Here is a 27,594-nt window from a genome sequence, read left to right as displayed (position 1 = left end):
GTGATAAGTATTAGACAAGACCTAGACACACCATTGATCTGAGACTCTACACCCGTATCTTGAACTGTGCCTAAAGGGTCATGACATCTGGTTCTTGGACTAAAAAGAGATTAAAGAATTCTAAAGAATGGAAAGCCAATGTTTTACTTCCCTTAGAGCATGATTTCTCAACCTTGGAACTATTGACATTTTAGACTGGATAATTATTTTTTGTGGAGGCTGTCCTGTACATTGTCTGAGATGTTTAATAGCATCCCTGGTCTCTACCACTAGATGCCAGTAGCACCGCCCCCAACCAAAATATCTCCAGACATTTCAAATGTTTACCTCAAACTGAAGAAAAGGACATGAAAATGTCAGTGATCCCTACCCCTGACTACATAGCAGAATAATTTTTGAAACCTTTAAAAATTCCAGTGCCCAGACCCCCACCCCAGAAAATCTGATCCCGTTGGTCTGTAGGGGTACTGAGCATGAGTAATGTTATAAACTACTAATGTGCACCTTCTAAGATGAGAACTCTGGTCCATAGTAACCAGTATACTCCCCAGGGCACCTTCTACCACAGGAGAATCTACTGCTGGCATAATGAATGCAAAAGGCATTAACTCTTGTCCAGCTGCCTATCATTGTCTGATAAATTGTATTGTATTTAATTGGTTCATGTGTTCTTACCCTTATTTTTTAAAAGGAACATTAGTAGCCAGCGTAGCTTTATTAAACTAGAGTTTTTACTCGTTCTGTTCCTGCCATGGACCATGTTTATCTCGTGAGATTAGAGAATTTGTGAGAATTCTCAGTGTTTATAGAGTTATTAAAGGGATCATTCAGACTGATATTAGTAATGTGTTATCTTTAAAGCTGTTTATTCTAGGATGAAGATAATGGTACTAGGATCTGAATACTCATGATGTAGACTTGAGGTGATTCTTCAGAAGTGCCCTTTCCGGCTAAACTAAGCACAATGAGCATTTTTTGCAGATGTTTGAATTCCCTCAACAGAGGGAGATGTATGTGTGCTTGCTTATGTAAGAAAACAGCAGGAAGTAAGGGTAGGGCAGGAAGGGCCAGGGGAAGTAATCAACCACTATGCACTGGACTATTATACATTTTTTAGACCAAATCATATTTATATATTATATAGGCTAAGTGAAAACTTGGCAGTGTTCTATAAGGTTGCACAGGGGTGCTGGCTGGGAAAAGGAAGGCAGGTCCTGGTGGTTCCAAAGAAAAAACACATCACCCATCCAACTAAGGAGAAAAATATCAGGATTTATGGCAACAGAGGTTTTTTTTAAATATAGCTTTGATAGTTAAAAAGATGATGTCCTAGGCTTAAGTGAAGCTTAATTACATGGCATCTTTTCCGAACATAAAGTCCTGTGTGCGTCCACACATCCATTACATGGATGTCTTGGGAACCCGGATGTGATGAGGCAGTGTGCAGGTCTCGCATAGTTGTGATCAGTTCACATTGTTTTCTTCCGTTTGAATATTAGCATTGGGGTTCATAACAGCTGCACATGTGAAAAATGACAATCATTTGAATCCAAGAGTAAAAGAAGGAAAACAGGAAATTCTAGATGACTTCTTGGGTTAGGTCATCTAAAAATAAATAGGAGCAGCTTTTTAGAATCGAATTGCTCTCCCCATAAAGCGATTCATTAAATGTTTGATATGCTGCTATATTAATTGATTCAATCAGAATGAATCATGTCCTGTGTTTTATTTAATTGCCTTAACATAATATACAGCAGATCATGTGACACTTCCGTGTCCCTCCTGCCACTTAAGCAGTGCCCATATGACTTTTGATTTCCATAGAGAAAGTAATTCAGGATTGATGCTGGTTCAGAAAACATATTTTCATACAGAATAGTTCCAGGTTCTTCATTTCTCTTAGTTAAATTACTTGGCATCCAAAAAGTATTTTTTAAACTTTCAGAACTTCAGAAAATTTCTATCTTGTGTCAAAAAGAATCACTTTTGGGGAAAGGTTTTTAAATGGCTACTTTGTGCCAATTAATATGGTTCCTAATCAGAGCACAAGGGAAATAGGTTTTACTGTGGCCTAAGTCTGAGAACTAGGTCCCCTCTCTACAGGATATTTTCAGATGATGAAATGTTTATCAACATAAACTCTGGTGATAGTTCAGGTCTAGCACCTTTCTTTGTGCTGAAATTATATCATGCCATGTTTTATTGTTCCTCACTGTCTAAATGGGTTAATATATGTGAGTTGTGAAGTAGCACTACATAGGAATAGTTGATACAACTTTATTTTGTGTCATGTTAAATAACAGTAGAAACATCAAGTATCAGTTATCACTCTTTAGAAATTCTCAAAGAAAATGTATTGAGTGCTGTTACTGGAGATGAGAGAAACAGGGGGAGTGTGATTCCAGGGAAGAGTAGGAGGGGCCGCCTCACACAGGACTGTGTGGGCCGCAGCACAACTTCTGGTCTGCACGCTAAGAACACTGAGACGCCATCAAAGTGAATTAAGGATGGGGTGGCTGAATGGTGTCTTTAAATGGATCGCCACTAAATGGATTGCCACACTGCAGTGTAAAACATGAACTTGGGGTGGGGGGGGGGGTGAGACCACGGTGGAGGAAGGAAGCCTGATTCCAGGGGCCGAATCACTTCTGGTGAGGATAGGTCCAGGATGGGACCGAGGGAGTTGGTGAAAAAGGTAGCTTGCAGGAAAAAGTAAGAGGAGAGGAGAAAGTCAAGGAGGTGTGAGGACAGCGAATCAGACGGGTCACTTGGGTAGACATCCACGTCACCCGGGATGATGGTAGATGGGGGTTCTGACTGTGATGATAGAAGATAGCATTGAGCGGGGAGCAGGGGAAGCTTGCAGTAGCACCAGGTTTCTGCCACACAGCAGGAGGGGGAGGATCTGGAAGCTGAAGCAGGGAACTGAGGACCAGCACACCACCTCCTGGCCCTGAGGGTCATGGGGAGGGAGCAGAGACAGCCTCTACCAATGAGGACAGCAGGGGATGCAGTCTCCTTAGTAAACACATACTATAGATTATAACATGATACCCACAGTCCCTGGGCCCAGAACACTGAGTCTTGGGTAATATTTTTATGGTTTTAAAAACCCATTATCAAGTTTATTAGCTGCTATCAACACAGAGGCTGTAGGTTCCCTTCTCCTCCCCAACAGAAAAGCTTTGAACCCACAGATAAGCATGTGTGCCCAACACTTTATTTACACGGAAAGGAGGGTTTTGCTCAACAGGCTTGGGCTGAGTCCTCAATTTCACAATACCCATATTTTGAGAAGCAATCACATTCAAGGAACCCTGCCTAGAATTTTGCAGGGACTAGACACTGTGACACAAGTTTAGAGCATAGAGAGATCTGTCTCCTTTCTGAAGCTTGTGAGAGAGTTCTCTGGAGAAAGCAGTGAGAAACTAAAGAGACTAGATCAAACCACTAACACTGAAAGAATAAATAAACTCAGCCAGGAAAGAAAGCCTATTAGAGAAAAGCAGAAATAAGAAAAGATAAATAAAAGAGTCATTTGGGGAGAATGACTTCATGTATTCCATCTGTTTAATTTCTATTCAGTTATTCCAATTTACAAGTAGAGAGGCAGACTTTTAGATATTAAAAATGACAGATACCAAAGGAAACCATCTTGCTTCTTTTTTCCAAGGATATTACAGATCTCTAGCCGAGTCTGGTTGGTTTCCTTTATGTGGAAAAAATGTCTAGGAGAGGAATCAATAGTCCTCATGTCACATTAAATCCCTGCTCTGAGTATGCCTACTTGAGCAGACACAGGTCACTTGATACATTTATCAATGTCCTTTCTGCTAGCATTACCCACCAACAGTTTTTATATATTCCGAGTAGCTATCAGCCTTGCCATACGCATGTTCCTAGATTTGCCCCAAGCTTTTTGAAGGAAGACTATTTGATTATTCCCATAGACAAGATAGCACTGATTTACACAATAAATCCTGAGGTGTCCCCTTTGGTTTCTAATTTTGCTAGTAGTGGAAATGACCTTTTATCAGTAGTGAGTACTGGATCTTGCTACACTGTCCACATTGATCCCTCAAAACAAATGCCTAAATTGTTTTTGTGCATTAACGTATGCCGACTAGTTAACAAACTTATAGAGGATGATAAGCATCCTCTGAAAAATCCCGAAATGCTGAAGTTTTGATTTTTCACTTCAAAATGAGTTGCATGTTTTGATAGAACAAGAGGTTCAGGCTTTTCAAGTGCCATTTCTGCTTTTAATGCAGACTTGACTATTAGCCCAGGGATGTTCAAAATGTTGCCGTGGATCAAAGAGGAAAACCTTTTAGAGCCTCTTTCCACCTGATTTAATGTTAGCTTTTTCAACCTTAGAATTGTTTTCCCTTGCTCATTCTGGTTTTATTCATAAGGGTTATAAAAACAAGGGAGAGGCTAGACTCCAGCTTTCTGCTGCTAGGAGATATAATTTTGGGTCTCAAAGAAATAATGCATTTAATATAGTTATTAATGCTTTTCAGCATGAATTTAAAATATTACCAATAAAATGCCTGGCCCTAAGGATCAACGTGCTTACAATGTACGTGTATACAAGTGGATTTACTATAGAGATCCAGAATGCAAGTGTGTGTACATCTCCAAATAAAGCCTTAGATTTCTGCATTATGCTCCTTCCCCAAAACTGTCCTTACTAGAGGATTTAATAAATTATATTCTGGGCCCTTCACCGGATATTTAGTGGTGAGAATCCACTTCTGCATGTGGCCAGGAGAGTGGCTTGAGTGTAGATCATGAGGGTGACAGCCCTAACCCAGCAACTGGAGGCAGCATGTGGGCACAAAGAACACAAAGAAAAACTTATTTCCAAGCTGCTCCTCTGTCTCCTGAGTTGTCATTTCACATGTTGGAACCTCTTTGACTGGGAACCTCAAAGTGTAGCCACTTACCTGAATTTCAGTAATTTTTGGCATCTCTCTCTTACACACATGATAGACACAATTACAATTATTTACATATCCGATTCTCCACTCTCCCACCTCACCCCACACTCTGAACGCTTCAAGAGCGAGGACTGGACCTTCTGTAAGCTTTGTACTCCCCACTGCGTACCTTGACACAGCACATAGTAGGTATTAGTAAGTGACAGTTGAATGAATGTATACACACAGTCTTCTCAGGCCTTGTAAGCTTCGGGGCCTCTTGAGACATACAATCAAAGACACATTTTGTAAAACCATTTACTCATGAGGATGAAGTATTATGTTCATCCTATCAAAAAATGTCGCCTGTCTCTATAAAGTTATTTCCTTTAAACATACTTGAGATACGTCGAGAAAAACTCGAGGCTTAGATTTTTAAAACCCATGCTCTTTATACATACTAGCTTTCTTTATTGAGATAGAAACTTCAGCCACTCTGACAAACTCAAAAGTCATCTCCATATATATCGATGGATGAATCAATTCTTCAGAAAACAGTCGTTTGAATATGTCTGCCCTTTGATCTGCAACATGACTGAGAGTCTTCCCTGGGGTAGTCTTTCTCTGAAAGTGAATGTTTGTTTTCTGATTCCAGAGTTCATCCCACAGGCGTTTGGAATGCCCTTATCCCAAGTCATCGCAAACGACCGGGCCTATAAACTCAAGCAGGACTCGCAGAGGGACGAACAGAAGGTTGCATCCGATTTTGTGGCCTCTCTCCTCCCATTTGGAAACAAAAGACAAAACAAAGAACTCTCAAGCAGCAACTCATCTCTCAGCTCCACCTCGGAAACACCAAATGAGTCAACGTCCCCCAATACCCCAGAGCCGGCTCCTCGGGCCAGGAGGAGGGTGAGTTGGCCAGTGTTTTCTCTGACCCTGATGTCAGGACAACGGAAGAGTTCTAAGGTTATTCTCTGAGTCTTGGCTCATGTGAAAACTGCAAATGCAGTTTGTGTCCAGGTATCTGTCAACAACCCCATTCAGGGAGAACTTGCACTGGCCCCGAGGCACCTGACCCACCCCTCCCAGCCTTTCCCTGACCCCTTTCAAAGATATTGGGTGCCTCTCCTTGCTTACCCGTGATATCCAGAACATTCTACAACATCACCACCGACCCTACTCTAGTGTAACCTTCTGTTGTGTTACCAGAATTTCCCATGAGACTTTGAGGCTTGTGGGCAGGGCCAGGTGTTTTTGTTAATCTCTTCATCTCATCCAAGAACTATGCCGGGCCGAGTGAATTTGCTGCTGGTCTTCATAGGCAATGAGATTTTTTTTTTACCAACAGAACATGGTTTTTTTCTCAAACATAACTGTAGAAACACACACACACACACACACACACACACACACACTCATATGTCCTCTTTCATTCAATATTGAAATCATATGGTACCATTTATTGAGCGAGTACTATGTTCCAGGCACTGTGCTATTATTTGGCATTTCAAATTTCACATTTCAATCCAGGAAAGCTGAGTGTCCAGGCAAATTGGTTGGTGATTAGCTGAGTCAGGTGATAAGCATCTCTGAAACTTCCTAGGTCACTGGGAGATCTCTCCTTTGCCTTTCACCTGAAGGCCCAAATCTTTGCCACCTCCAGCCATTGACTACTGCCCTAGTTAAAACCTGAGGCACTTCCCAGTTAAAATCCGCAGTTCTCAATCAGCCTCCAACATTTAGAACCTCTCCAAGACTCAGGGGTACCTGAGCCACCCACCACTGTTTTCGGGGATTCACTGTGTTTAAAGCTGAAGAAATGACAACATAATGGAATATTTGAATTTGCATGACAGAGCTGTTCTTCCAACGCTGGCATAGTCTCTCAGACTGTTTATATAAGCCTATATGGCAATGACACCAAATGCCACATATGAGCTTTCTGAGAATCTAGAGCCCAGGCAGTGGGCCTCCCAAATGCCCTCCCCTCTGGCCAGGCCTTGCTAGCAGCCAACTTCCTCCTCTATGCTTCATCAAAGGGCGGGTGGCCATACAGACATGAGTGGTGCCCTGCAGCCTTACCCTCAGCCTTTACCATTCCTAGCGTGCCAGCCCTCCTTCCACCTGTCATTACCTCATCTCTTGGCTGGGGGCTTTCCCTGATGGCCAGAGGCACCCACCCATAGAGATGACAGGCTGCAAGTAGCAAGGCGTTAATGTCACCTCCCTACCCCTACCAGAAGTTGTCTTTAATCAATGACTCTTGAGACTCGTGGTATAAATACCCCAACTCCCTTACTCCTTAGCAGGAATAGCTCTGAGGTGCATGATCTACACGGTCTCCCAGGTCCCCAGGGCAACTGGGCTCCAGCGGCCCACAGGCTTGTCACAGGCTTGGTGATGCTCCCTTCATTAGCTGCCTTCACTTCCCTTTCTCGTTTCCCCACTTCCCTACGGCTGTCTCCTGGGACTATTCCCCTAATAAAGTTCATTGTGTCACGTCTTGGGGGAAACCAAACTAAGACTGTTTATGGAATCCTCCTATTTTAAAATCTACTTTCGAGAGTTGAGTTATTATTATCTTTTTTTCACAAGAGTTCTCTGACTTTACCTCATTCGTCAAGTATGTGATTTTTTTCTTGTTTCAAGGAATGAAGTGGTTGGGTCAAAATATTTTAATTGTATGTTTGCCATCTCTTGTCTTCCATTTGGAAAAAGTTGTCTATTGTTGAAATTGTAAATGTCATTACCTAACCCTGTGTTGCAGAGGTTTCCTAACCTTTTTTCCTTTTAAAATACAAACCGCACAATTAAACAGTATTATTTCGAGTGTGATAAATAGTCGTGGGCAAAAGGATTTATTGGATGGCATTGGGGGAAGCAGTTTTTATTTTCTCCATCTGCATTCTGTGTTCATGTCTGTGTATAATTTGCAGGGTGCAATGTCAGTGGATTCTATCACCGATCTTGATGACAATCAGTCTCGACTGCTAGAAGCGTTACAACTCTCCTTGCCTGCCGAGGCTCAAAATAAAAAAGAAAAAGCCAGAGATAAGAAACTCAGTCTGAATCCCATTTACAGACAGGTCCCCAGGCTGGTGGACAGCTGCTGTCAACATCTAGAAAAACATGGTAAGCAGACTTTTTTGTCAGCAGTCAAGTACTAAAGACTTTCATGTATTCAGGCCTCATTCGTTCAAGAACCCGATTTCAGTTCTATGTTCATTCGATCAGGCTCTAGGCCGAAATTTCCTTTGCAAAGAAAATTTACAAATATGAGCGTTTGCTTAACCCCAGTAGGGCTAAACAAGATTTGGGGTGGCGGGAATCAACTTGATGGTATTCAGACTCCCCAGCCCTAAAGAGTCCTCAGAAGTGACCCTGGAGATCAAGGAATTGAGGGGAGGGCAAGGTCTGTTGGGCTGGGACTATCCTCAGGACCCCCTTCAAACAAAGCAGAGCCACTTTTATCTTTCTTATACATTGAGGTTACACAAGGCTTCCTTTAAAAAATAATAGTCTAGCTTCTTACAGAAAAAAAAAAAAGATTAGAAAACCATTCCTTACGTGAATAGAAAATACATAGTTTTGGACAATAGGTTTCTATATTGCTCTTTGCATTTTTGTGGAAAGCTGTCCACTTAAAATTTCTTCATAGTGACCCTTTTGGAAACTCAGTTCCACTTAATATGCTGACTTTATTTTTTATTTAATTTATTTTATTTATTTATTTATTTATTTATTTATATTTTTGGCTGTGCTGGGTCTTCGGTTCGTGCGAGGGCTTTCTCTAGTTGCGGCAAGTGGGGGCCACTCTTCATCGCGGTGCGGGGACCGCTCTTCATCGCGGTGCGCGGGCCTTTCACTATCGCGGCCCCTCCCGTTGCGGGGCACAGGCTCCAGACGCGCAGGCTCAGCAGCTGTGGCTCACGGGCCCAACCGCTCCGTGGCATGTGGGATCCTCCCAGACCAGGGCTCGAACCCGTGTCTCCTGCATTAGCAGGCAGACTCTCAACCACTGCGCCACCAGGGAAGCCCAATATGCTGACTTTAAAACAATGTACAGTTCTTTAAAATTTTTGCTGAACTTTAGACTTTTGGCTCATCAAACAGCCATGTCTACGATCTGAATTTGTTTGCTATAATGTTAGCATGCATTTTATGGACATGAGAAGAGTTTATAATTGCTTCTTTTTTCCAGTTTAATTGAGAAATAATTGACATACATCACTGTAATTGCTTTTTTACTATAAAGATAATATACACATCATAATAGAGAAAAGAAAGAAACAGAAAAGCAAATTCTGAGGCTATCATATAGACATAACTACTCTTAACATCCCCATCTATTTCTTTCTAATAAAAGTGGGACTTTATAAAAATTACTAGGATATGTCCAGGTCTCTTAATCAATTCATTATATATGGAAATCACTAGATAACATATGGGTGACTTAATATAATTAATAAGTATTGAAACTTTATACAAAATTTAATATGTATATGTATGTGTATGAGTGTACATTCTTATCTGTCTCTTCTCCTTGGAAAGTAAACTGGACATCAATAAAAATATCTTAGACATTTTGAATTCCCAATACTTAGTATCATGATAACACAATGTAAATGTTTCAATCAGTATTACTTGAACAGAACTATTTTTCAAAATAGCTTAGCAACTAAAGAGTTCTTTAGTTGCTTTTAGCACCTAAAGAATTTACCTGAATATTTAAATTCAGCCTAAACTTTACTACGAGGTAGAAAAAGCGACTCATACTTTTATAATTATAATTTTTCCCTATAAAGAATGTAGAGAGTGAACTGTAGCACTATAAAGAATTCTAAACGAGAAAATTCTACTCTAACCATGCAGAAATGCAGTGCCAGGTTGAGTAACTGCTTTTGTGAAAGAAAACTTGGCATGTCTTTGTATTTTCTTTTTGAAAATAAATTTTCATGAAATATAATTTGTAAAATAGCATTTCCTTTAAGATTACTAAAAAAGAGGGAAGTTCACTTTTTTGGGGGGGTGCGGGGGAAATAGTTACAATGCAGTTTAGGGCCTAAAGGAAAGAAGATAACCTACATGATCTTTCAAGGACCTGATTCTGTTCCGAGTTTCCATGATGTTTAGACCAAATGGCTCTGGAAAAATGAGAGATAGGTTCAAATTCAAACAGATATTAATCTTGGTCACTTTAAACCAATGAAAAAAGAGCAAATTTCAGAAACAATTCTTTTGTAAGACTTTATTTGCCAGTGTTTGAAATGGGTAGCAGAGAGTTTGATTCACTTTAGCTTTGTAGACATTTGTCAAAGACCTTTTCATTCTCTCCCAAATTGATCTTGGACACAGACACACAAAAACAAAACAAAACAAAACAGAGAGAGAGAGAGAAACAAAAAAAATTGGTCTTGGACAGTTATATTGACTCCATCTATATATTCATGTACACCACCCTGCCTCACTTTTACTTCACCCAAATGCTTTCTCCACTATTAGGCCAAAATTCCTTAAGCATCCTTAATTTCTCCGAAGCACACATTTCAAACAACAACAACAACAAAAAACAGACAATATAACAAAGAGTCAAACTCTTCTACTTAAAGGATTTAGGCTGATTTTAGGGTGGGGCCTCCTGCTTATGATGCCTGCCCTCATTACTTGAATTCCCTAAGCCTGAGATTCAGGTGCCCTGGTTCTAGTTTTCATTTCAGCTTCTGACAAAAAGGAGAGAAAGGTGATCATATCCATTTCTGGCACAGGGTACAGCAAAGTCACATTTCTTTGCCAGATCTATGCCTTTTTTGATGGACACCTGTTTTTATCAGTGACTGTCTGAAGTCAAGGTTACTGAAGGCCTAGATTGTATCTTCTCTTTGAGGAAATGACTCTAAGCCTTATGTCAGAGAATGGCATTGGCTGTCTGAAGGCTGTCATCGGCTCAACCTAAAATTAATTAATTAATTAACTAATTAATTAATTTAGAAAACTTAAAACAGGTTATGATCAATTGATACATAGGAATTATAGCAATCAATCACTAGCTAGTTATTTTTGAAATCACAGTCACTTTTACTGAGTGGAAAAGCACTATAATTGAGGAAATAATGACACAGAAATGGGCATTTCTGAACAGAATGGAGGAATTCAGGCAAAGGAATAGTCCCACCTGGGAAGAAAGTGCCCTTATGTGATATCTCACTTATGTAGAAATTTCAGCTATTTGGAAACCATCGGACCAACAAGGAAATAAATGCAGCCAAAATTAAAATTGCTAAGACCTACTATTATATTACAGTTTTCTGTTTTGCACAAAAAGCCTCATTTAGTTCAGTCAGGGCCTATATCTCTATATATAATAGTAGATGCCAGATACAATTCTAAGTATTTTATATGCATTAATTAATTGAATCACTGAACAGCTTTTGAGGTGGATACTTATTATGCTCATTTTGTAGGTGAAGAAATATAATTCTGTATTTGATTCTAATACCTTGATTATCCTGTTTTCAAGCTCCCAGAGAGGTAGAAGCAATAAGTTAGGCTGGGAGTTGGACTCAGTTATAAGGCAGACGAATTGATGGCAGCAACAAGGAAGGAACACAAGTCTTTTGAGAATAGATGCAAAGCAAAATTCCACCCAAGTGCAAAGCACCAAGATGTACTTAGGCAAGTCAGCAATAACTAGCCCCTCAGCATGATTCTCTCAAATTATTCTGGAAATTCAGGATAACACTTATAAGATATAAAAGTGATAAACGGGATTTTTATGGATATTATCTTTTCTAACTGAAAAATTCTAGAAAACCAATTTTAAAAGTCTTATACACAATGTGGCAAGACCATAAAATAAATATACAAAAAGATATCCATGTCTTATATAAGAGCAATAATAGGTTATGTACTATAACAATAAAATAATTCATTTATATTAATATCAAACGTATAGTTACCTAGAATATCTGTAATAAGAAGTAAGAAACTTCTGTGACAAAAACTGCAAAGCTTTACCAAGAAATATTAAGAAATTAAGAAATAAATTAAGATAATCTACTTTGTTTCTGGATGGAAAGAAATAATGTTGTAAAGATTTCAGTTCTTTCCAATATAATTATATATTGGACTAGTCAGAACTCTTTCCGTGGCAAGAGAGAAGAACCCAGATAAAAGCAGATTAAGCAGAGCAGCCCCCCAAATTCCCGTTTACATACTGGAAGTATGAATATTATATCTAGATTCAGGAACAGGTAGATTCAGGATGCAAATGATGCCGTGAGAGCATGAGTCTGATTGCTGGAGTGTTGGCTATGTTTCATGGTCTGTTGACTCTCACACCAGCTCGCTTCACGTGGCTACAAGCCGCCATTGGCAGCTACAATGCGGCATTACCCTTGTAACTGATCATCCCAAAGGAAGAGAAAATGAGCCACCAATGGAACAATAAACGTAGGCGATGATCATCAGTGGCAGTGATTAATGGCTTGCATAGGAAAGGAGAGTCATTCAGACATTCTGTGCCACCTTAAGGAAGTGCATAATACCTCTTGTGAAGTCTTCTTGCCCCAAAATTCAAACCTGAATCAGAGAAAACTCTGGCTCTAACTATCTCTTTAGAGGAAATAAAGGGGAGAAAGGAACACATAAATGACACCACAGAGTGTCTACATCCAGGCAGTGGGAAAATCTACAGTGGGAAATCAATGCTATTTCTTCATCAAACCAATTACGACGAAATCATATAAACAGAGAGGGGGAAACAAGCACGTTAAGAGACTACAAGGCACGCCAGCCTATCACAGTTTGTGAACCTTATGTGAACGTTGACTGGATATTTAATGATATTAAGGAACTATTGTTGAAATTTCTAATTTGTGATAGATTATGTTTCTTTTAAGAGACCTAATTTTTTAGAGCAAGGTTTCTCAACCTTGGCACTACTGACATTTGGGGCTGGATAACTCTTTTTCATGCATTGGCCCCATAATCCCACTTCTAGGACATGATCTTAAGAGAATCAGAAATGTAAACTGAGACCTATGTACAAAGTTGTTCCTAGTAGGGCTAGTTATGGTATCAAAACAAGTGCATATATGTTGCGGGGAGCTATATTGTCGTTCAGAGGAGAATATGAAGTGAATTGTGGCACGTTCATGCAATAGAGCATTTTGCATCCATTTTAAATGACATTAACACAGAATTTTTACTGGCATAAAAAATTCTTGTGGCGTAATATTGAGTAAAAGCAGCAGCATTCTACCTCCCCCCCCCATATTTTTTTTTTTCATGGAGAAAAGACTGGATAGAAATAAACCAAAATATTAAGTCATTACTTCTGCATCAGGTATTTTTTAAAGTATATTATTTTTTACATTTTTCTGCACCTTATAGATTTTCTCGAATAAGTACATGTTTTAATTATGATCAGTAAAACAAGAAATATCTATTTAAAAATTGATAAAGAGCTGGAAATTCATAGAAAATTCATGTTTATTCTGAATGATGAAGAAGATGTTACATTATTTTTTTCATATGGAGAAAGTATGGAAATACATAATAACACAAGAAGATTTTTTCATCAGAAACATTTAACGTAAAATGATCCTGGTACTTTCAGGGCTAACCTCTAGGTACCTGGTGAATCTAGTGTAGGATAAATAAGCATTAGTGCACGCTGTCAAGTTACTGTATTGCCCTGCATGTTGCAGCGTGGTGCTGGCATTCCCTTTTATATCTATTTTGATTTCCTCCAGTTTCAAGCCACAAAACAGGACTGATGATTTTGTCTGCTTATTTGCAGGCCTCCAGACAGTGGGGATATTCCGAGTTGGAAGCTCAAAAAAGAGAGTGAGACAAGTAAGTGAAAAGTGAAGATTATATTGTACGTTTCACCTGACTTTTAGTTGAATTACGTCGTGCAAAGTTCAAGCTTATGCAAATTCATTTCTGAATATCTTTTCTGTACCCTCCCACCTATTATAGTATAATTGAGTCCCAAGAAGTAAAAGGCAACAACTCAGAATCTCAGAAAGGTTGTGAAAGAGTTAGGATCATACAACTGAAAGCAAAACATCTGGACGTGCCCACAGCATGTACAGCCAAATGAAACTAATTTATAAACATCTTATTGACACTGTAAATGTAGGAGATTCGGAGAGTACCTGATCAGTAAGTGGTAATAAATAGAAAACAATTGTACAGCACCCGTTTTTACTAAAATGCGATATGAGTAATGCCATTAATAGCTCTTCTTTTAAAATACTATGTTTATAGCTTTACTTTCTCAAAAATAAATAATTCGTACTACTTTTCCATGGTACCATTGATTCCCCAATTCATTTTCCATGTGGGGACTGTACCCCTCAGTTTCCTTCTGCACTTTGCAGCATTTTTGCAAAAGAAGTTTGATATGAGAGCTTCAGGAATAGGTTCCTATGATCAGAGGTATCTGTGTTCATGACGGCTTCATAAAAGGCAAACCATCCTTTGAGAAAAGAATTCATTTGTTGGCTAAAAGAAAATTAAAATGTTATTTTCCCTCTGTTGGTGCCAACAGAAAGAAGTAAGGAACCCAGCAATTCAAAAATGAAGCCAAATGAAAATAATTTTTAGTTGGATGAAGCTGAAGAAACGATATTTTTTCATATTATTGAAACTAACTGAAATAAATGTCTCCTCATAATGTCTTTCTTTTTTTGTCAAGACAAAAGGGGTTTTCAAAAGAAGTATGTTTTCTGTTTGGTTGGTTTTATTTGTAATAGTCACATAAGATACTATTGAACATTTAACATTTCACAATAGGATTAGCAGGAAGAAAGATAGCATAGTAATAACATTTCTTAGGCCTCTCACCTGTGCAGAATTGCAAAATATTTTCATCAACGTTATCTCGTTGAATCCGCCAACTGGCTGGGAGACAAGCCCCTTTCACCCACTTCTTCTGAGGCTTAGAGAGATTAAGAAATTTAATTCAAGATCACACAGTTTAGACCAAGCTCTTCCCATGATCTGTTCTTTCTGCATGTGTGTGTGTGTGTGTGTGTGTGTGTGTGTGTGTGTCTGTGTGTGCGTGTGCACTCAGAAGAAAAACATAGTGTGTTTAGATGATCACGATTAGGAGTGGTGCTGATGGAAGCCTTCTTCATTCTGGCTGCCCGATGCACACTAAGGATGAGTTGCCTGGAATTGATGCGCGATTCGGGACAGCAACAGGCATTCTCGTCAGGTGGCGAGGTGGCTAGTGAGAGAAATTATTCCTCAGTTATATCTGGATCCACTAAAGGGAAAACCTTTGCATGGAGATTTACTTAAGGATTCTCAAAAATATATATGGAATTAGTGGTTAGATTGCAAGTGTGAAATATGCTCTAACTCACCATTTGATCTTGTTATATCACTTCTTAGCAGCCTACACTTTTTCTTGAGAACAATTGTCACAGTATAAAGAGCTAATTAACATTGGTGGGATTACCAGTTTATCACCTGTCTGTCAGCCTGAGAGCTGGAGGAGGGGAAGGGCTTTGCCTCTTTACTCATCACCGTATTTTGAGGACCTGTAACAAGGCCGGGTACACAGTAAGTGTGCAGTACATCTTTGTTGAATGAATGGATGAATGAATGACATAGCAAATGAACACTTACAGAAGTTTATTGCCTAGAGTACATTCATGAACTCACAAAATTATTTTAACAGCAGAGAACAAACAATACCTAAGAGAAGTTGAGCTGTCCAAGATGAAAATAGGGTGTAGAGTTATGACTCCCTTCTTGCTATTGTGTTTTCCTACTGTTATAAACGCTAAAGGACTGAGTATAATGATGAAAGCAGGAAATCTTCTTGGAAAATGTTAATAAGGCTACTTTGACAAATCTAAGGCAGATTTTATTTAGTCATTGTCATCTTTCAAGGCTTAGTCATAAATGGTTTATCAGGGTTTTTAATTTCATTGTTTGCAGAAATATCTCTTTGCTTTCTTGTCGAGTATTTCTGGAAAGTGTCAAAATTCCAACATGGTAAATTTGCTGACATGCAAGACCGCTGTATAATAGATTAATTCCTCCCTCCCACAGTTAGAATTGACCTAACCCCTTAGCTCTTCCTCCCAACCTTCTGGATGTTGTTATCAAGCCCTTCTGCTTGCATCATTAACAGTAAACCCACAGATACTTTTATTTAGTAATTCATTTCAAATAAATAAATATATATATATATATATGTATATATTCATGGCTGGGTTTGCATAGACTCTGTAGATCAAGGCGACATGTTGTTTGCTCCTCCTTCTCGGGGTCTGGGTAAACTTAATACCAGATGCTGCATGTCATAGCACTTCTTTTGCTGGGCACTGAACATTGAGGTATGGTGTTCTGAGACTGCCACTTGAACCGTTGTTTTTCCAGTTACGTGAGGAATTTGACCGCGGGGTCGACGTCTCCCTGGAGGAAGAGCACAGCGTTCATGATGTGGCCGCCTTGTTGAAGGAGTTCCTGAGGGACATGCCGGACCCCCTTCTCACCAGGGAGCTGTACACAGCTTTCATCAATACTCTCTGTGCGTAATCCAGCCATTTGCAGGAACGTGTTCCTGGGTTACTGGGATGTCCCACTCATTCATCAAAACCTTATGCATGTGTTTTCTAATAGCTTTTTTTTGCCCTTATTTATCAGTCTCTAATGAGCGGGCTATTTGGGGAATTTTCTGAGACTTACCCTGGGGAGAGTTAGCAAGTAGAAAGTTGCAATAAAACAAATGGAAGTAGCCAAGAAAAATTTGGGATGCCTTCAAATGACTCTAGGATAGTAGAAATTGCTATAAATTGATGCTTTGGAGTAACAGAGAGAGTTCACATTGAGTCTGTGCCTAAAAATGAGTTTGCATTTCTGGAACCTAGAGTGAGAAAGGGGGGGCAGGAAACATTCCAGGGAAAGCAGGATGGCATAGCCCAGCGTCAGTACTTTCAACGTGGCTGCTTCAGGGCTAGAGACACAGACCCCGCAGTGGAGAAAAGGACAGGGAGAGGGAGGAGGAACAACCAGAACTGTGTCAGCCTCCGTGGATTTTTTCATCCATGCTGCAGTTAAGATAGGATCACAAAAGAGAGAGAAGACACTGACATTGGGCCGTGTCTTGGTTATTGCCAACAAAAAGTCTACCTCTTATACATTGCTCAACAGACAAGGGCCTCAAATGTGTTCTAAACTCAAATTCAAGAACATTCACAGATTCTCAGTCATTGTTAGCAAATAGTTAACAACCATGAAAGACTGTGATCCATAAAGTATGTGATGATTTATACCAGGGGAAGGAGGGAGAAGAAAGTAAGGGACAGGAAGTTACCTTTCTAACCTGGATTATAATGATTTCTCTGGATGTTACATTTTCCCAGGTCGAACTTATCTTTCTATCCCTCATAGAACCTTACTGTTAAAGTGCTAAAGCAATGGGAGAGTGGGTGAAGGAATGAAATGTGACTTGCCTTGCTAATCCCTTCCTGAAGGCAGTTGAGCCTGAAGGGCGTGACTTCCCCCTTTGACTCACTTGGAGCGGCTCTTTTTGCCTTGCTTAGTGTTGGAGCCTGAGGAACAGCTGGGCACCTTGCAGCTCCTCATCTACCTTCTACCTCCCTGCAATTGCGACACGCTCCACCGCCTGCTGCAGTTCCTCTCCATCGTGGCCAGGCACGCTGAGGACAATGTCAGCAAAGACGGGCAAGAGGTGCGCACCCCACCGCCACCGCGACAGATGCTCTGGTTCTTCCTTTTTCCTGTTTTAAAAGGGAGAGCTAAAAAATAATACAAATGGATGTCTATGCAAAAGAGAAACAGGCTCACAGACATAGAAAACAAACGTGCGGTTACCAAACGGGAGACGGGGGAAGGGATGAATTAGGGTCATGGGATTAACAGATACAAACTACTATACATAAAGTAGATAAGCAACAAGGATATAGGGTATAGCACAGGGAATTATACCCACTGTCTTGTAATAACCTATAATGGGATATAATCTGTAAAAATACTGAATCACTACGCTGTACACCTGAAACTAACGCAATATTGTAAATCAACTATACTTCAACTGTTTTTTTAAAAAAAAAGGGAGAGCTACCAATTTGGTCAGATGTTTCACCTGGAGAAAATGAAGCTTCCCTTTCCTGGCCTATGTGTCTATGTAGGAAGAGAACTAATGCAGACTTTTTTGTCCCCCCTCTGGAGGGACCGTTCCTAAGAGCGCATTGGCCACTAACTTCCTTGTATGTTTCAAGGATGCTTCCACATGAGGCTGTCATTTTCCATGATGATGCTTTACTCAAGACCCTGAATTTCCATTTGTGTAAAGGAGACGAACATGAGCTACAGAGGTGCTTACAAGCATGAGAAAAATGGAGTAATGGAGGTGGCGGGAGATGGCTGTCCTTGTAACTCATTTGATCTGCTTCTTTAACTTGAAGCCCAAATATGATGTCACCTCTTCATTCTTCCATTTTATTCTGGAGCACCCATGTGCCCTATGGCTAGAAGTCTAGGATCTTCCTTTTTAGAGGTCCTTTCTCTCCTTCAACCCTCCCCCCAAAATAGGGACTGGCTCAGTGCAATGGAGGGTGGATCCTGCTTCAAAACCAGGTGGAGAAAGAACTGAAAAGTCAGATCTATTGACTGTTGCCATGTATCTCAATGTCACGTGGTACCAACTGCTAAAGACAGGTTCTGCACAGTCCTCTGGACCCTTTTGGGATGTTCTTGTTGGACCTGGCCCCCCATCTGAGGTCTTGGGCTCTGGTTCTCTTTGGTCATGCTCCTGTGCTTCAAGGTGTTTTCCAGTGTCTCCCTTGGACAATTTTAAGTGACCTATTAGCCAGCAACCTATTTAATCCTTACCTTAACAAGAGACCTGTTTCCCTTCTTGAAGCCATGCCATCATACTTCTCCCTGACCTTGGATTCCCCAGGAGATCTCAGACCCTTTAATATGTTAACATGCATTGTAAATCAACAAGAAGGAGCCAAAGGCATTCCAAGCTTACTTATCCCAGAAGCTTTTATTTTAAATCCTGTTAAGCAGAACTCAGCTGTGTTGTGGATTCATTTCTGTGTTTGTCAGATTTCTTTCCCGAAGGCCATGGTCATATGTATTTTTTTTTTCAGAAAGGCAATTCTCCCTTTCTTATCCTCATCCTCCCTATCAGTGTGAGAATGGAACTTTCCTGAGTTATCCATTTATCTCTGTAGCAGTTATTAGTGAAACCTCTGCTGGCTTCAGGTTTCATAATATGGCACTGCCACCTTCTTTCAGCAGACACAACTCTTCAATGGATATACTGTAATTCTCATAATTGTTAAGTAGTTATATTACCCGTCTGGGTGTCAGCCTCTATTGACTATAGATATAAGAGAAACTGTAGAATCATCTGCCTAATCATTGGGTCAAGACAGAGCCCTGTCTGGGTTCCTAGGTATGTCAATTGCCTCTCTGACATTTCTTAAGTACTATGTGAGAAGAAAGTCGGGTCTTAGGTGATTAAGAAGGCATTGAGGAAAGCAAAATGTCCAGTTGAACTCACTCGTGCCTTTTTAAAATCATTTGCAGACATTCTTTCAGTCTAAATGCTGAACAAGACTGCATTGCCTATGGCAAAGAGGAGAAAATATTCTTGGATAGGTACCAATGGAACTTAGCGTGCCGGAACACTAGCTGCCATTTATGTCTCTCCTACCATGTGCCGGCCGTGTGCTTGGGCCTTTATACATATATTATAGCTAATCCTCCATTGAGCAAGAGAGAGATCGTCTTCCCTGTGTTTCTGAGGTGGAAACTGAGGGCTGGAGGGGTTACGAAACTTACCCAGTGTTCCCCAGGGAGCCTCCACTTAACGCTTGTGCAAGTTGTGCATTTGTGCATTCACGACTCTGGGCGAGGTGCCGTGTCCCCCATAGTCAATGCAGATTTGCAGAGATATTAGGACAATATCCCAGCAGATGGCAGTAAAATATCTTGAGGAAGGGGTCCTTTTTCTAATTCACACAAAAGTGTCATATTGACTAGTAGTCGGTTCGGTCCCTTGACTAGCAAAGTCCCAGCTGTGCCTCAAACCCAAACCAGTCTAACTTATGGAGAACAGAAATATAGAATAGCAAGTAGGAAAAAACAACTCTGCTGGGGGTCTAGCTCACAGTCTCCCGGCCTCCATACGATTGACCCTTGGGACCAGGTAATTCCGTGTTGTGTGGGTGCCCTGTGCATTGTGGGATGCTTATCAGCATCCCCGGCCTCTACTCACTTGATGCCAGTAGCAGCTTCCCCCGGCCCATGATGCTGCCCCAGTTGTGACGGCTGAAAGTGTCTCTAAACATTGCCAGGTTTCCCCGGGAAGGAGGGGGAGCTCAAAATCACCCCTGGTTGAGAACACTTGTTAGCTTTACAACTCACTGATCATGTGTTCTTGGAAAAGTCTATTTATCTTCCTAAACCTGGGTTTCCTTATCTGAACTTTGGAGATAAAATTTCTTCAACTGGCACTGCACAGTCATTGAGAAAACTAGTTTATTACAAGGAACATAAAAATATTCTGGTAACAGCAAAGTTGTACGGGAAGCAAGGGTTTCCAGACATCCTTGACCTAAACCTTGAATCAAAATGAAGGACTAGTAACCAAAAATTAAAGCAACAGAGGAAATATGAGGAGAGCACTGCTTCCGTGAAATGGTTAGAAGTTACAGGAAAACAAGTAACTCCACAGCCATCTAGGGTTAGAGTTAAGGCTGCAGTGTGGGAAAGTACTGATGAGGTCTGAGGGGAAATTGGACTATGTTCCCAGAGTACTGAATGCCTTTGTCAGGGGAAGGTGGCTGATTCGTTTAAGCCGTGAATCTTTGGAAGGATTCGACTAAAGTGATATAACCCGTGGTTTAGATTGGTTAGAGACAGGAAGAGGGTGAGTTAGGAAGGTTTTGTAGGAATAGCAATATGGAAAACAGCAATTCACATTATAAATGCTTCCGTGTAAGAATGGCCTTGGTATTTGAATCACGCATGTTCTGAGCGCCTACTCTCTGTTCCTCTAAACCAGTGAGCATTGTTCAGGAATTTTCTAATTACCGTTCCCAGGATGCTGTGGCATCTAGGAGGTGGAGGGGGTAAAAACACAAGGCAGATATAGAATGAGAGAACACAACGCAGAGTCACTGCAGAACTTCAGAGAAGAGGTGATGAACGTGGAGCAGAAAAGTTAGGAATGGCTTTGTGCCGGAGATTGAATTTAAACTACATATCAAAGGGCGTGTAGGGATTGAGTAAGTGGACCACATAAGCATGGCATAGGGATGGGAATTAGCTGAAAACCCTTTCTGGTAGAAGTGAAAAGGGGAGGGAGAGGAACGAGAGAGAGGTTTTTTGTTCACGATTTTTTAAGTTGGTTTGGCATGAGCAGGTAAAGAATTCAGAGTGGGCAGATTGGAGTGAGACAAAGATTCAATTGTAAAATATAATCAAGAAACAAAGAATTTTTCAAGTTTCTCTCTTACCTATTTGTTAGTTTGTGCTAGATGTGTTACCTGTCTGTTGGGTAGTTATTATGGGCTGCAACAGGAAGAAAACTGAATCAGTGTGTCAAGGAGCTTGGAGGCTCACCCAGGCTCTGCCAGCACCTTGCTATATGACCTTGTTTTTGTAAAGTAGAGGAAGAGGAAGGACAACAGAGTTGGGGTAGGGAAAGGTCTGGGCTTCCTCCTCTATAAAATGAGTGTAATATTTCTTTTCTAATAGGTGCTTAAACTTCAATGCATCACTAACTAATGGGATCTTAAAGATGTCCAAAAGAAAGACATTGAGAAAAATTATTGACTAGTCAGTGAGTGCCTTTGGAGGGGAAAATAGTGGTATTTTATTGAATGTTTTTGCTATCTTGTGTTTGGTTTGTTTTATTCCATTTTTTTTTTAAGTTTGCTCTTTGCTTTGCTCCTTAGGGGAAAAGAGAAATTCCCAAATGTAAGAAAGATTTCATTTCCTCTAGAAAGAATATTGCAGGGACATCATTGAAACCCCTTGAGCAGTGCTTTTTCAGGTTGTCTAAGAACCCCCCAGCATGGCATGGAATATGTGGTGTGAATGTACACTTTTTTTGGAGAGAGAGTCCATAGCTGGCCTCCAGTTCTTCAAAGAGTCTATGAGGCAAAAAAGAAGTTATGAACCACCGACACAAGGCCGGGATTACTGACCTTTGATGAGGTGCATGCCTCTAGCAAGTGGGAGTTTGGCTTTGGAACTGTAGCAGGACCCGTGCCTCGCTCCCCTCACCCTGGTCCCAGCCCGGCTTTGGAGCCAGTTTTCCCACATCCCCGCTCTGCCGGCTCTGCCAGCAAGAGTGAGCGGTGGGGGGCTGCCAGGAGCCCGGCTCTGGGCACCACTTCTCTCGTCTGTAAAATAAGGATGACAGCAGCAGCGGCTTCGGAAGCATATAGTGAGAGGGAATTGAAACAGCCTGTGGAAAGCCTCTAGCCCAGTGACTCTACATGCTCAACTTTAAAAAAAAATTTATTTTATTGAAGTATAGCTGATTTACAATGTTGTGTTAATTTCTGCTGTACAGCAAAGTGATTCAGTTATATATGTGTTTATATATGTATATATTCTTTTTCATATTCTTTTCCATTATGGTTTATCCCAGGATATTGAATATAGTTCCCTGTGCTCTACAGTAGGACTTTGTTGTTTATCCATTCTCTATATAATAGTTTGCATCTGCTAGTCTCAAATTCCCAATCTATCCCTCCCCCACCTACATGCTAAACTTTTAATATCAATAAATGTGAGCTCTTCATATTCGGATCAGAAATGCTCTAGGATGCTTATTTAGTAGAGATAAATGTTTTCCTGATAACATTTGGAAACATCACATTGGCTGACAATTAAATAATGAACCAAGCCCAAGTACACGTTATATTGTGCACTCTTGGGCAGTCATAGAGATAGATGATAGATAGATAGATGATAGATGGATAGATAGATATGCTGAAACATGGGGGGTAAGGGTAGAAGCCATCTGTGAGCAAGTCTCCTTTCCAGATTAAAAAAACAATAAAATAAAACCAAAATGAAACAAAAAGGTGTTAACAAACCACAGCAGCGTGGTCTGCAGCTGGAATCTCTGTGCGGTTTTACAGAGGGATTGTGTTGCATTCCCAGAATAGCAACAGGAGAAGGAGAGCGGAAGCAGAGTTCTGGGTTGTCCTTGTACTAAACATTCTTTTCAAAGAAAACAAAATCTTCCATTTGATCATGTTGTTTTAAAAAATGAGAACACCCTGGTATTACTTTAAGAGGGGAAGGGGAAGCACTCCAAATGCCTCTGAGTTCTAAGGGGATGAATTTGAAAATGGTGCATATTTGATTTTATCCTCAGCCATGAATTTCCAGGAAGAGAAATGAAAAATAACATGAAAACCTGTCAAGTTTTGTATCAGTGAAATGAAACAAAGAAAAAACGTAATTGAACAGTCGTACATTAAGGGCACTTTCTTGAAAATTCCCAGTGTTTACCACATGAAATCATTTCACTTGGCAGCAAACCTGAAAACAGCCTCGCCTTCTAAAAATAACACACCCCATGTGCCATGCTGGGCTTGCAGGGCTGGGTAGCCTCCAGCTCGGGGCTCCACGGGACAAGGTCGGGACTCAGGAGGCTTCGTCTCACCTGTGAGTCAGGAATTTTATGCTGTGCATCCAGCTGCCTCTTGAAGGCTGTGCACATCTTCCCAGGCAAAGGATCCTCACCAAGCAGCCACAGTCCCCATGCTTTTCTGGGCATTCGTAGATTTTCAACTAATTTCAACAAGAGAAATAAAAATCGGCCTAGACCAGGTTCTCAACCAGGAGTAGTTTTGCCCCACAGGGGACATGTAGCAATGACTTTCACCTGGCCCTTGCCAGCCTCTCCTGCAGGACCTTCTGCCATGCTGAGTTTCCTGGCGGGCCTTGGCGTATTTTACATGTTTCTGTCTTTGCATATCGTGTTCTCACCACTGTGAAGGTGCCCTCTGTGCCAGTTCCTCTGCTTTTCAGCCCGGCAAACTCTATTCTCCTTCAAGGTTTTGTGTAAATATTACCACCTCTTTGGAGTGTCCCTGGGGCCTCCAGAGTTGATAGTTTCATACTTTGTACTCAGTGCTTGTACTTGATAATTTTCTTTATCCTCTAGAATGTGAACCCTTTAAAATAAGGACTGGTTTGTGATCATTGTTGGAAAACCTTTAGAATAATCAGAATCCATGAAAAATGCCTAGCCTATGGTAGGTGCTGAGTGGATGGATTAATAGAGAGATGATGGATTGATGGATGAAGGGATAGATAGAGGGATGGATAAGATGGTCAGTTGGATGGATGAACATCAATATTTTTAAAGAGCAGACAGGATAGAAATTTTATATAGTACCAGTTTCACAAAAATAACAGTTATAAAATTTTACTCAGTATGCTATTGAGATGACCACTGAGCTATGAGCTTCAGTTCAAGATATGAAGCAAAAGGAAAATGATGGTGCTCTTCGTGGATTCTGACAGAGATGATGTAGTCCTTGCAGAAAAAAAAAAAGAGAAAGTAAAAAGGTTCTATTGATTATTGAACCACCTGGCATTTTGAAAAGCAAAAATCACAACAGTCCTTGTATTCTCTGCTTCTATAGGTCACTGGGAACAAAATGACATCTCTAAACTTGGCCACCATATTTGGACCCAACCTGCTGCACAAGCAGAAGTCGTCAGACAAGGAATTCTCGGTCCAGAGTTCAGCCCGGGCTGAAGAGAGCACAGCCGTCATTGCCGTGGTGCAGAAAATGATTGAAAATTACGAAGCCCTGTTCATGGTAAGTGGCCCTTCTTTGGCAAGACATCTCAGTCAACTGCCTATTGATTGCCTCTTGGTGGCATAATGAAACTTAGGCACAGCACCTTCTGGTCCATAGTGCTGGTCATTAACTGAATTCATTGGAAGCCAGGCAGTTAATAGAAATTTACATACCTATGATGTCACTGTAAGTTTGTGATTCCATGTTTAAACAAACATATCCAAATTATAAATTTCATTTTGTTGTCTCCTAAACAATGGTCATGTTCTGGAATCATTTAATTCTTTATATAGCAGTGTCCTTGCCCCCAAAATTGATAAAACTCTTCCTTTCGGAACTATACGTGGCCCTCGTGGATTCACGTGTTTATAACCATCCTCAGCAATGGCACCTCCTCCAAGGTCAATCTGGACATTCTGCGTCCTGCATGAAGCTTTACCTATCTTTCCTTTGTCCTTCTTGCGTCACTTTGCCATGTCACTTCTCTGTCCCTTGAACCCTATTACTGTTCCTACTGATGTTTACCTTACTCAACACTGTGTTGAAGTCATTTTTGACTATTTCCCCTAGTAGATTATAAACGCATTTAAAACACAGACCGTGCCCTTGTTATCTCCTCTCTGTATCCTTTGTACACTTTTGGAAGGCCCTCCGTCTGACCGGCACTCAGTAAATACTTTTTTGATTTGTATTGAATTACCAGTTCCTGTTATCCTTCAAAAAACTGCATTGCTTGCTCCAACTTCCCTTGGATCATTAGAACAAATGCCAGCTCTCTTCTATGTCTATTCACCACTCGTATTGCATGTCAAAATTTACAGGAACTTTCTCCATGATTCTTCTCCCATTTCTCTTTTGAATTTACAAATGCTCACCATAAATCTTACCTATTCCACTAGAGCCTGTTGTGGCTTCTTCAACCAAGTATGCTAGTTCCCTCTTTTGAATTTCCTTAATATTTTGTCTATATTTATCAAATGCCTTGCATTAGATTTATTTCCATCCTTGTCTTATATCAGTTATTTTTTGTGCATTTGAGAGCCAGTAGTTTTGAATATTTGCTCTCTCTGTCTCACCTTTATGATCATGACCAAGTAATTCAATATTCAATAAGCATCAATTTCAGCTTTTGTGAAATGGGAAAAAATTAAAATATGACCCATTTCCTGGGGTGGTTCCCAGAGTCATTTGATATGCAAAAGCATTCTGCAAACTGCAAAATTCTATGCAAATGTTAATTAATAATTGTATTAGTTGGGCAACACAAGTTGGCTCAAATCTTAGTACTTCAGCACAACAGACATAAGTATCTTATTCACATAAAGTTTAATCAGATGTTTAGCGGACAGCGTCCCAGGTGGTGATTTAGGGACCCCAGCTCCTTGCATCTTGAGACTCTTCAGTCCCCTAGGACTTTATGGGCCAAACCTAGAAGGGACATCCATCATGCCCACTCCAATCGCATTGGCCAGAGCTCTGCCACAAGCCACACTTAACTGCAAGGGAAGCTGAGAAATGTATTCCCGCTGGATGCCCAGGAGGAAGTGAAAATGGATTTCCACAGTGAAAAGTTCACTGAGGTAGAATGGTGTCTTGCTCCTCTTTGAGTCTCTGAGGCGCTGCCCATGTGTTGCATGCAGTAAGCTCTCAAAAAAAAAGTGGAAATTTTCATGAACTCTATATAAATTTCACCCTTCAGCCACAATCCTCATAATTAATTACATATTTGGATGAATCAGATGTCTGAATTTTTCAACATTTTCATCAAGTTTTAAGTCGTGTATCATCTTGCCAAGTAGTCTTGGCATACTTCATGCTCTCTAGATTTTTTTTTTAAGACAAAATAATACCTCTTGTCAATCTTAATTCCATTCTCTAAATTCTGTATTCTAAACAAAGTTCTTTATATGAAACCAAACCATCAGGCGTTTCTTTTCACCTCAGATACTAACAGATCTCTTCCTGGCCTCCTTGAAAGTCCAGTTGCTGCCATTTTAGTCGTGCCATTCCTCTCCTTCCATTTCCTGCTGCCTGGATTATTAAGAACAGTAGAAGAACATCAATACTCCATCTTTTCCAACATTTTCCAAATCTGATCTTTGTTTGCCATTCCCTGTAGAGACTGATATCGAGATTCTCTTGGGTAATAGCTCATATTTGTGTTCCTCAGTCGTGATCTATACTTCTCAACGAGGCCTTCCCTGGTCACCTTGTCTAAAATCCAGCCCCCCTACCACACCACCAGCATACACACACATCCTCACTTCCTATTCCCTTTCCCTGCCTTTTCTTCTTAGCACTTACCATTACCAATAAGGGTTTTACTAATTTCTTTTGTTTGTGTTTCCCCATTAGAACGTGAGCTCCCTGACAGGGTGAATTTTTGCTCATTTCCACCTAACTTTCTTTACTGCATTACCCCTATGCCTGGTACATGGTAGAAACACAAGAAACACTGGTCGAATTAATGAATGACTCATTGGCAGCTCTGTGACGTATGATTTCCATATTACTAATCCTTACTCCTTATACTTATGAAAAGGTTTGGGCATGGAGGAATTAAGAATACCTTTCTCAGAGTAAGTTAACCATTAATGTAAGCATTCTTGATCTCCTTAGACAGATTATGGGAATTATGTGTTGAGGAAAGGGACAATGAAGTAGGATGAGAGGTAGGACAAAGATCCCAAGCCTGTGTCAATTAAAAGAAAACTGGCTCTGGAACCAGAAAACTTTGCTATAGTCCTATCTTTACTATACATTAGCTGTGTGACCTCATCTTCTTAGATTTCCATTGCTTTAGTTATCAAAGGACTATGTTAGAATGAATG

The 27,594-nt window shown here is 40.4% G+C and overlaps 1 protein-coding gene across 9 annotated transcripts in view; it reads left to right on the top strand.

The window, feature by feature from the left end:
• ARHGAP6 (Rho GTPase activating protein 6) overlaps positions 1–27,594 on the top strand; it is a 503,994-nt gene that overhangs the window by 449,995 nt on the left and 26,405 nt on the right. For all 9 annotated transcript variants that reach the window (XM_057538592.1, XM_057538591.1, XM_007198536.2 and 6 more), the window contains 6 exons: positions 5,578–5,834; positions 7,862–8,057; positions 13,726–13,781; positions 16,326–16,476; positions 17,492–17,640; positions 24,602–24,781. In XM_057538592.1, the coding sequence (XP_057394575.1) occupies positions 5,578–5,834; positions 7,862–8,057; positions 13,726–13,781; positions 16,326–16,476; positions 17,492–17,640; positions 24,602–24,781 (989 nt within the window). The remainder of the gene's footprint in view (positions 1–5,577; positions 5,835–7,861; positions 8,058–13,725; positions 13,782–16,325; positions 16,477–17,491; positions 17,641–24,601; positions 24,782–27,594) is intronic.

The sequence above is a fragment of the Balaenoptera acutorostrata genome, chromosome X, assembly GCF_949987535.1.
Source record: "Balaenoptera acutorostrata chromosome X, mBalAcu1.1, whole genome shotgun sequence".
NCBI classification, from domain to species: Eukaryota; Metazoa; Chordata; class Mammalia; order Artiodactyla; family Balaenopteridae; genus Balaenoptera; species Balaenoptera acutorostrata.
Note: the sequence above shows the minus strand (reverse complement) of the source record. Positions and strands in the feature narration are given on the sequence as shown.